The sequence below is a fragment of the Rhododendron vialii genome, chromosome 6a, assembly GCF_030253575.1.
Source record: "Rhododendron vialii isolate Sample 1 chromosome 6a, ASM3025357v1".
Lineage (NCBI taxonomy): Eukaryota > Viridiplantae > Streptophyta > Magnoliopsida > Ericales > Ericaceae > Rhododendron > Rhododendron vialii.
In genome coordinates, this window is record NC_080562.1 from 21,886,476 (window position 1) to 21,898,205 (window position 11,730).

At 36.8% G+C, this 11,730-nt stretch overlaps 1 protein-coding gene across 2 annotated transcripts; it reads left to right on the forward strand.

The window, feature by feature from the left end:
- The first annotated feature begins 4,987 nt into the window (after positions 1-4,987).
- On the forward strand, positions 4,988-9,394 carry LOC131329097 (LRR receptor-like serine/threonine-protein kinase GSO1). 2 transcript variants are annotated; one of them, XM_058362169.1, is made up of 3 exons: positions 4,988-5,746; positions 5,819-7,735; positions 8,771-9,394. In XM_058362169.1, exons 1-3 carry the CDS (start codon positions 5,200-5,202, stop codon positions 9,076-9,078), a joined length of 2,772 nt encoding a protein of 923 aa, XP_058218152.1. In that variant the 5' UTR covers positions 4,988-5,199; the 3' UTR covers positions 9,079-9,394. The 2 variants fall into 2 exon arrangements, with proteins under 2 accessions (XP_058218152.1, XP_058218151.1); XM_058362168.1 differs by having other exon boundaries at positions 4,988-7,735.
- Positions 9,395-11,730: the final 2,336 nt, after the last annotated feature.

The following is an 11,730-nucleotide window of genomic DNA, read 5'->3' on the forward strand; positions in this document are numbered from 1 at the left end:
AGATTTCACAGTGTCAACTGAAGCCACAGGTATTCACCTAGAGTCGTGACTGGTCACTCACATGCCACAACGTAGCAAAAAAACATGTTTTAGTCATAGGTTTAAGTGGAATTGCACATGTGACGCCATCGAGTTGAAAAAAAAGTATATAAAACTAAAATATAGAGAGGAGAAGAGGGGGGTATCCGATAAATCCAGGACCAGTACCGGAAAATGAGTTAAGGAAGATCATGTTTAATTTCCCCAACACATACACGCTCCTGACTCCCGACCATCTTTTTCGTTTGCCATTGGAGGCTACTGTGATCCTTCTGATTATTACTCTTCTAAGAATTAGACGCTAAGAGTTTTGTATTTATAGGAATGGCAAGAAACTAAATTGACTCAAAACGAACGATTTTATTAGCATCAAATATATGGAAGGTTGGAAGCATACAATCGGTACAAACACTTTTAACTCAACTCCAATATCCTCCCAGTAGTAGAAATATAAGAACTTAAACCAAAGAGGAATAAGAACACAACACATAAACTCTCACACAATTTCTCAAATAACAGTGTGAAAATCAAGACGCCCCCAAAAAATAAATCTGCAGTAAAAAAATCAACAGTAGGATGAAAAGAGAACCTTTACAGAAAACCAGAACTTGGACAATTGCACAGAACTTGGGGCATTTTCTCGAGCAAAGGCAAATTGATTGGAAGCTATCAAATCTGAGACACCTTGCGCATGTAATCACTAAACTACAACCGAACACACAATTTTCCAAACCATAGAAATTAGGGCTTTTTGACGAATTCAAATTGGATTGAAAGTCGTGGGGGAGGGAGAGGATGTACCTCAGCGACTCTCTCGGCGAATTTGCCGGCTTTCCTCGACGTGGCCTCCTTCGACGCTCTAGATAATAGGGTTTTGACTCCGCCGGCCATCGGTTGGGATTTGTAGGGAGAGAGAGAGAGAGAGAGAGACGGTTGTGGATTATTGAGGGTGGGGATCGAGGAGAGAGGAGGCTGAGGAACTGGTGTCGTGGTGGTGAATGAGAGGTTGTGGGCGACGAGCTTGTGGTTGCCCAGAGACGGTGACGGAAGGAGGAGTTGTCGCTGGTTCAATGGATAGGCTGAGAGTGTGGTTCAGGGCCAGTTTCCCTTTCTTTTTAAAACCTTCTTCTTTTTTTTAAATTTTTTAAAAAAAAATAAGATAATTTCAAACTTAAATACTATAATAAAAATAAAAAATAATTTTTTAATTTTTTTTGCACCGTTTTAAATATCTCAACAAAATCTATCAAACAAGATTCATATTGGTAAAAAAATTATTTGCGTAAACATAATTTTTTAGCTTAAAATTACATTCATTTTCAAAAGGTTCATTTTCTAAGAAATTGGAACGAGCATCAATGAAATTTATTACGAGTGCACGCGATACGGATTGGTCCGATTCCCTAGAAAATTAATAACCGGATCATTTCAAACGGTTCTAGAAAAATGGAAACCAAAACCTAATCAATATATTCGTGGAATCTAACAAGAACCATATAGCAAAATTGGTCTGATTTTGGTTCATTTCCGGTTTTATCCAATCAGAATCCAAACACTTATTCATATGAACTCATTAAATTTAAATTTAAAGCACCAAATAACTCATTGATAAAATAAAAATAGGAATTTTATTAAGAACTTTCCTAACGAATACAATTTCATCTCTAAATAAATTAACTTTAGCAAGAAAAAAATAAACCTGCCAAATACAAACACATACTTATTTAATTACACATATATATTAGTTCTAAATGGTCCGATTTAGTTTTAACCACGATTCTTTAATTGAGAATCAGTAATCTAACCAAAATTAATGATTCTTATTTTTTTAAACCATAACCTGACCAATTAATCATAGAACCGGACCAAATAAAATGGTTCAATCCGAATCAGACCGATTTTGTAGTTCGAACGATTTTCTTGAGCACCCATAAAATTTCTGGAATATCAGGGAAGGAGAGGAAGATGAAACTATGAAAGTCATCAGCTGGAAAATTGGGAAAATTTTCAAAAAGACCCCTAACCTTTCGATGCAGTGTCCCATAAAGCACCTTAGCTTTCATAAATGTCAGTTAAATACCTGTTATTTTTATTCCGTCATCAATTTCCACCCTTACTTCATTTTCCGTCCAAAATCTAACGGAATGGTTGACATGGCGCTTACCTGGACATTTTGGGATACCTTGACTGATATTTGACAGTGATGTGGATAAGGGAGTATGAATTAGCGCCTAAACAAGCAAATGAATCAGGCACATTAATTCCTCTTTCTCTACTCTCCTGCCTCCAGAATTCTAAGATGGTTGAGATTCTCTCTATAAAAAGAGTAGATCTTTCATTATCCCCATTATATTTAGACTTCAAATATCAAGATCTGGAGTTCTAAATCGGGATTCTAGCTCTTGAATCGATCGGGAGACAATATTCTTGAACTCTCCAAGGGTGACGGTGAAGGCATCAAAATGCAAATCCAATGATGATAGTGCAGTGGAAACAAGATCCAGTGATGATCCTTCACCCACCTCCAAGAGTGGAGTGTTGGGTGTCCAACATTGGAACTGAACGACTTTTCCTTTCTTTTTCTTTTTTTACTTTTGTTTGTTCATGTTGTATTTTGTGTATTTTATTTATTTTTTGTTATATATATACACACACGTAGGGACTAATTTCGCTCACACGATATTGACACAACATTTGACTAAAAAATAATCAGAGTTCCATGCAAATAATTTGAGCACTTCAATTTGTTTAAAACATATTTTTAAAAGCTCCTGTAAAAAAATCAACTCATTCAAATATCAGTAATATCAGTTAGGGCTTGATTTGTTCATTCAGTTTTTATCATGTAAAAATTTAACAAGAATCAATTAAATGAACCGATCATGCGCTTACTGATATCCAAATGAATTAATTTTTTCCGGCAACTCTTAAACATATTTTAAATAAGTTGAACAACTCTGATCATTTGCGTGGGGTCCCCACGCAAAACTTGTGTCAAATCATGTGTGACTCACTTCTTCTTCTTCTTGCCAACTTCTTATTCTTCAAGTTTGTTTTTGTAACCGGATAAAAAAAATTAAAAAAACGGTCTTGCTATTGTCAGCTCACTGGACTGATAATAAGTACACTAGAAGACAAGGAAAACACATATTTCTGTGTACTTTTTACACTATTTAATACACATTCACACACTTATTATTGTCAGCTCATTGGACTGATTTTAGAATTTTCCTTAAAAGAATATATATTTTTGTAAAGATTCTTCCGCACCATCAACTGCAAAACTACATTTAGAAGCATCTTTGAGATAGAAAAATGCAATAAAGAACAATAGTATTTCCACTATTTGTGCTCTTCCTAATTAAGGAGCCAACTCCAAAATTGGAATTGGAAACCAATTTTTGGGAAGAAATTTAGAAACAGCTAGAAGTGTGTTAGGTTAAGTTTCGATGGGTTGTGTTTTCTACAAGTTCACTACATAAACTGGTCAAATCTGTGTGCTTGCAATTCAACTGTTTCTAAAATGTTACAAGTCCAACGTCAAAATTATATCACACTTGGTTCAAAAGGAAAACAATAACATCGAACATGGCTACGTGATCTCCTTACAAATTTTCTTGAAAATATAAATGTCATAATATACCATGCCTACATTCCTGAAACTTTTAAAATGGAGAACTAGAAGTCGGAGAAGCCAATGGTACACAATACCCCTCACAAGTATGCTATAGTTCTAAAAATTGCTCAACATTCAAGCCAGTTAAGACATAAACTTCAAGTAAGATGAACATACAAGTATTTTGTCAATGCATGTTAAACATAAAATGGTCAAGGTCTAAGAGCCAATGAAATTTGACTTTGGCGAAGTTGTTGAAAATGATTTGAATGCATGCAGGCATGAGAATTATTGTCGCACGTACAATGAACGTTTAATTATATGCAAGGGCAAAAGTAAAGCACCAGAAGAATGAATGAGGAAAGAAAAAAAAAACCACTAAATATTTCAAGGACTTCAAAAACTTTGATTTGTATTGGAACATCTACGACGATACAAATCTGCATGAATAGCTACAACGACAATCAAAACGATGACGACTCAAGAGAACGAAAAATGACTAAGAGAGAGAGATTGATTGATTGAGGCCCCGTTTCATAAATCTTCTTAAAAAATAAGCAGCTTATTTTATATTTTTAAACTCAAAAATAATATAAATAAAAAATAAATTTTCAATTTTTTTTGCATCTTATGAAAGATCTTCGAGATCTTTCAAATAAGATCCATATTGCATATTTTTAAATTTCAATAAATTTATAATTTTTGAGCTTGAAATTGTCTTTTTAAAAAATAAGGGCCTTTTCCGTTACGGAACGAGGCCTGATTGATTGATTCAGAGCTATAGGTACGTAGGTTGGAACAGTAAGTTGGTCCTGCCAAACCGGGGGAGGCGGCCTTGTCCTCCTAATGTATCACAAACAGATTTCATGGGCATGATATTTATTTTCATCTTTCCATCTGTTTAGATATTATAAGACTTGAATTGATGAAAGTGATATAAGTAGCTTAAGTGTCACTTGTCTGAAGTTTTTCTCCATGGAAGAAGAAGAGCCGTGTTTTATATCGCGACAGTCAAAGTCAAGAGCCAAAGTCTTCCCAAAGGACCAAAAACCATAACTGTTGTCAGTCCAAGTCTTTGGCACTAAAAAATAAACTTCTTTGGAGTCCCAGTCAACTTAACCCCCACGACGCGCACACCACCGAGTAATTATTCAGTATTCCTAGAATACCATCGCGCTATAGCGTGACAGTCTTCATCACACACTTGAATACTTAATGGTGGAATTCACACACATGTATAATAGATAATGTCCGCAGAAAATCGCGTGATGGTGTGCTCGCAAAGCATGTAATATATCTACCCACACTGGCACACAACCACCAACACCAATCTCCTCTCTCTAAAACCCACTCAAACTTTTCTCTCCCCTCTCCACCATCTTCATATGCCCTCCCTCCCTCCCTCCCTCAGTTCCTCTCTGCATCCCCTCTTTACTTCACCGATTGAACCAAATAGAATATTCACTCTCACATAATTTTATAATTTTGTTGCCGCATAAAATCCTAAGATTTGCTGCAGGCTCAATTTCTCTCCACGCCCCAAAATGAGAAGGTATGTGCCCATTACTTCTCTCCTCTTACCCCTCTTCTTCTTGTTTCATTTTGTTCTCTCTGAAATTCCTTTAAACCAGAGAAACACCATGATCAAACTCTGCAGTCTCCTCCAAAACAACACGGCTCAACCTCCTCTTCCATGGAATATCAGCAGAGACCCATGTTCATGGAAGGGAGTTACATGCAATTCCGACAACTCCTTCATCACCCGATTCTCTATCCAATTCTTCTCTCTCTCTAACCCTGATTTCCTCCCTCTTCTTTGCCAGATCAATAGTTTGGAGTCTATTGATCTATCCGACAACCACTTGAGCTCTATCCCAAGTGGGTTCATGACTGCTTGTGGAAATCTCAGTGGGTTGAGAGAGTTGAATTTCAGTAGGAACAGATTGTCTGGTTCTTTACCTAATTTTGATGGGTTTTTGAAATTGGAATCTTTGGACTTGTCTCATAATTCATTGAATGAAACTATTAGGTTACAGCTTGATGGGTTGGTTAGTCTGAAAATTTTGAGCCTTGGGTACAACCAATTCATTGGTTCTGTTCCTACCCACTTTGGGAAATACATGGTTTTGGAAAAACTTGGGCTTTATGGCAATCACTTCGTAGGTAAAATACCCGAGGAAATCGCGAATTATTCGAATTTGACTTTCATTGATCTTAGTGTAAATAATCTTTCTGGGTCTATCCCGGATAGATTCGGAGAGCTTCAAAATCTGCAAGTTTTGATTCTGTCTTCCAATAATTTGAGTGGTGGAATCCCACAATTCCTTTCAAGTGTTGAAACACTACAGCGATTCGCTGCGAATCAGAATTCCTTTTCTGGTGATATTCCACCTGGGATTACAAAGTTTCTGAGGAATCTAGACCTTAGTTATAATCAGTTAAACGGGCCACTTCAGAATGACCTTTTGTCCCAACCAAATTTGGAGACTGTGGATTTGTCTTATAATTCACTAGGCGGGTGGGTACCCATAAACATGTCATCAAGTTTGGTGAGACTGAGGTTAGGAAACAACCGTTTGAATGGGGCAATCCCATCTTCAGCCTTTGGAAGCCTTAAAAAACTGACCTATTTGGAATTGGACAACAACAGTTTGGGAGGTTCAATACCTTCTCAATTGGGTCTCTGTGAGAATTTAGCACTGTTGAATCTTGCTAAGAATCAACTCACTGGTGTTTTGCCAGTTGAATTGGGTAATCTCACCAATCTTCAGGAACTTAAACTTCAAGCCAACAAATTGGTGGGGGAAATCCCAATTGAAATTACCCAATTGCAATGGTTGAGGAAGTTGAATATCAGCTGGAATGCACTCAATGGTTCGATTCCTCCTTCGGTTTCAAGGCTCCAGAATCTTAATAACTTGGACTTAAGAGGAAACAATCTCAGTGGTTCAATACCGGCTTCCATTGGTAATTTGACTTCTCTCATTGAACTCCAACTGGGGAGTAACAAATTGGGCGGGAAAATTCCTTTGATGCCTCAGAGTTTGCAGATTGCTCTAAATTTAAGCAGCAATCAATTTGAAGGCCTGATACCAGAAACTCTGTCGCGATTGAACGGATTGGAAGTGCTGGATCTATCCAACAACAGATTTACCGGGCAAATTCCAGACTCTTTTGTTACAATGGAAAGCTTGACACAGTTGGTGCTTTCCAATAATCGTCTCTTTGGATTGATTCCCAAGTTTCGTCCGTATGTTTCGGTGAATACAACCGGAAACACAGGTCTTATAGAGCCCACAAACCCTAGCCCAACTCAAACGAAAAAGAGGGTCACTGTTGGCCTTGTTGCAGTCACTATTGCTGTTAGTGCTTTCGCTATTTTCATAGGAACAATCGTTGTTCTGTTGATTTCCAGACGGTTTTACAAGACTAAGGATGAGCGGATTCAATCCGAGGAACACTTTTCTCAGCCTCAGGTCATTAGGGGAAATCTTTTGACCCCAAATGCCGTGCACAGATCCAACATCGACTTCAACAAAGCCATGGAAGCAGTGACAAATCCGTCCAACATAATTTTGAAGACTCGGTTCTCTACCTATTACAAATCCATAATGCCTTCTGGGATAAGCTACTTTGTCAAGAAGCTAAACTGGAGTGACAAGATATTCCAACTGGGTACCCATGAGAAATTCAGTGAAGAGCTAGAATCCTTAGGGAAGTTGAACAATTCCAATGTCATGACTCCTTTGGCTTATGTCGTGACCCTTGACAGTGCTTATCTCTTCTATGAATTCGCACAAAAGGGTACCCTTTTCGATGTGCTCCATGGAAGCTTGGGAGAAGCTCTGGATTGGGGGAGTCGTTATAGCATAGCAATTGGAGTGGCTCAGGGCTTGGCATTTTTACACGGGGGTGCTTCTGGTCCTGTTCTTCTCCTCGACTTGTCGAGCAAAAGCATTCTGCTGAAGTCACTTAAGGAGCCTCAGGTTGGAGATATTGAGCTTTGTAAGGTGATTGATCCTACAAAAAGCAGTGGAAGCCTTTCTGCTGTGGCTGGTTCTGTTGGCTATATTCCTCCTGGTAATTAACTCAATGACCTTACCTTAACTGTGTGAACTATTGATGGTGCTATTCCATAACTAAGTTTTTCTCGAGATTTTAGGTTGCATGCAAATTTATGGATATGAAATGAACAAATTTTGCATCACTCATTCAAGCATTGTAGCCTATAAAAAAATGCAGTAGTTTGGGTCTGAGTTACCGATTCAAAATAACTCATAAATAGTTATTTGATATCCTTGAGTTTTTGATTCAAGTGTACATGGATTTTAAGAAAATACATCTCTACTATCTGTGGTCAATCCTCCACCCTGTCAATATCAATCGAGATCCGATATCTATCATTTGTACAACTGCCTTAATCTTTAACATCGAATTCCTTTGTTTTCAAATCCTCTAGTCCAATTGATATCGACGTGTTCTAGGAATGGATTTGAACTTTAGATTGATAGATTGAAATAAAATGGTGCATAAATTAAGCTATCTGAAATCCTCTAATGAACTTGTTCAGGGATTATGAAACATATCCTACTATCTCCAAAAGGCCTTTGGCCCAATGGCATCTGGAGTGCACATAGGTGTCAGGAGAAAAGATGTGCTCATGTAACTATGGCGTCAGGAGTGCACATAGGTGTCAGGAGAATAGATGAACTCCTGTCCAAGGTGCTCATGTAACTATTCTAACAATATTGATTTTCACCAATCAAGAAAAAAAAAATCTACTAGCCCTAGTCAAGCCCGCACTTGTCATTATTAATCCATATTCAATATAAATGCTTTTTCATGTTGAGTAAAGGTCCACTTCATATTCCTTCATTTTAAATCCACCTATGGAACTGAACTCATGCTGATAGATGCTGCAATTGTTCCATATGATGCTATCAAGCACTATAAATTCTTACTAGCATTATATGCTCTTTCCTGGAAATTACTTCCATGAGTTTGCCCTGAACAATTGTTTTTCGTAAATATTTGGCCTAAACCAAGTTTGACATACCATCGAAGTTTCGCTATCTCCTCTAGAGAGCTTCTAACTTTTGTATAATTGGCTTTCAGAATATGCCTACACAATGAGGGTGACGATGGCGGGGAACGTATACAGCTTCGGAGTCATTCTATTGGAATTGGTGACCGGAAAATCTGCAGTGAGCCAGGGAACCGAGTTAGCCAAGTTGGTTTTGAGCAATTCGGTGAAACAAGATAAAATGGATCACATTCTTGATTTCAGTATCAGCAGGACATCACTTGCAGTTAGGAGCCAGATGCTTGCAGTTCTGAGGGTTGCTCTAGCTTGTGTCAGCATATCACCAGAAGCAAGGCCCAAAACGAAAAGCATTCTACGGATGCTCCTAAACGCGCGATAAGCTTAAACTTGCGGGATAAATTTCTACGAAGAATGATCATCCAGAGTTTTGGTCATGTCCCTAGCAGTATGTTATTAGATACAAAAGAATGGAAGCCTCTAACCATTTAAGGTATTAAGGGAGCGTTTTTTGAAATTCAACAAGCCTGTAATATATTGGCCATGTTATGTTCCATTTTCAGTTACTAAAGTATATGTACGCGTGTGCCAGCTTTCAAAAAAGACTCGATGTATAAAAGTACTGGTGATGTGGATTGTTGCTGCTTGATCAACGGCTACTGAGTGACAATGATATTCATACTTACATTTGCTAAGAATCTTTGGAATGTTCATGCTCATATATTTCTTACATTGGTTTGTACTGAACTAGTGAACTTATATACTGGTAGTCCTACACGCCTACTCTCTCTCTCTCTCTCTCCAAAAAGAAAAAGTCATGTACGGATTTGTTCGTTTTGGGTTTTGAAGGAGGTTTGAGTGGAGAGAGATAGATAGAAAAAATATATTGGAGAGCATGAGCAAAGATTTTAAAGCCTTCAAACGAGCAAGCTAAGTATCGTATAGGAATTGGTTCGGTGCTTGTATTTTATGGTATAGGAATAGAGTAAGAGTGTTCTTTTAGGCTACAAAGATGGATACACTAGCTCCAATTTTACAATTTTCAGATGGGAATTGATTTTCACACTTTATTTTTTTATATCCACACTTTTTTTTTTTTTTGTCTTTTATCAAGAAAAAAATATACACTTTCAGCGCTAAAAAACAAAAAGGGAGTGTGGATATCAAAAAGAAGAGTTTGAAAATCACTCCTCTTTCAGAATTTAGCTCCCAATAAAAATAAATAAATAGTCAAACAACCTCAACCCTCAAGGAATAAAAACATCAATGATTTGGTGTTTTCGAACAACTAATGTTGTGTTTAGATGAGTTTTTGAGAAATTTTGTAGAATTATGAGTGGAGAAAGAAATTAGAGTAATGATTGGAAGTAGAAGTAATGATTGGAGAGAGATAGAGAGAAATATGAATAATGATTGGAGATAGGAGTGAGTAATGATTGAAAGTAGGTGAGTAATAAATATTTTTTGGGTTGAGAATTTTTTTTTCAAAAAACAATCCAAACAAAGCATATACTCCCTCCGTCCCTTTTTAAGTGTCCTGCTTCGTAACTCCAACTTATTAAAAAGACATCATCATTACACCTTTCACATCAACTTTTTCCTCCACTTTCCCTACTTACCCATCATCATTACATTTTTACTCACTAACTTTTCAAAATAAAATCTACTTTTAGAGACAAAATAGACAATACACCAACTTTTACCCCCCTAACTTTACAAAATGGACACTTATTAAGGGACAGCCCAAAATGGAATACTGGACACAAAGTGGGTTTTGACCTATTTGACGCCAACCGAACCCAGCCGGTATGGGTTGGATCAAAGATAAATGGGCTTCCCCCAAGTACATACATTCTTTTCCAGAAATAAAATTTTATTTTGGGCTTTCTTAACATTTCTCTTTCCTTTCGTCGAACTTGTTGGTCGGCCAACAGTCGCAATCTTTATCCTCTCATTTCATTCACTGAAATTTTTAGGGAAAAAATGATGGTCCTGGACATATTTTGATAATTAATACCCACAAAGGACATGCTGACAACATTTGTTAATACTGAAAATGTCATTGGCGTGTATTAATTATCAAAACACGTCATTGACTGTTATTTTCCCAATTTTTTACTGCAAATTTGCTATACTGCGTACAATAAATTTTGAGAGTTCAACACTATTCTGGACTTTTGGTTTGCCTGGCAGGAAAATGGAAGTGTTGCTTCTATGCGTCCATAATCCTTGTATCCCCGGCTGCAAATGTTCGAGTATCTCATTAGCAGTGTGGGCACCGAATTTGCTTTAAGGACATAGTGTCTAAAACTAACCTCGATTACTATTTTCCCAATAATCTTATGCATTCGCATTTTATATTTTCTGAAATACTGTAAGTTAGGATTGCATATTTGATTACAGAACTTAAGACCTTGTTCGTTTTAGGATTTGGATTTTGGATTTTATCTCTGCGCAAGGTCCCTAATAAATTTTTTCTATCTCTCTTCACTCATTATCAAAAATTCTAAAACGGTTAGGCTTGTTTGGATGACATTTTGAAAAAAAAATTCAACTCAAAAAACTCATTACCCTTACTTCTAATCATTAATCTTATTTCTCTTTCATCTCTCTAATCATTATTCTCATTTATCTCTCCATCTCTCTACTCATTATCCCTATCTTCAATCATTACCCAATTTTCTCTCTCAATTCATTACCCCAAAAATTAAACTCAAATTTTTTTAAAACATCATCCAAACAAGGCTAGGTACCCACTCATTTTTTCCTTTTTTTTGTTGTTGTTGGAGTGATGACTTTAAAAACTACAAATATGAGTCCTCAAAATTCTACCTAAGTTGACAAAAGCTTTAATTGGATTAAAAATTGGAGTGGAAGAGTGGCTCGGAGATGTTCATCCTCAATAATCATCAAATATGAGTCCTCAATGATCATCAAAATGGAGACAATGGTAGCTTTAGATCTCGTTCGTTTAAGGGTTTTGAATTTTAATTATTATTTTATTTTTTTCAATCATTACTCATTTTCTCTAATC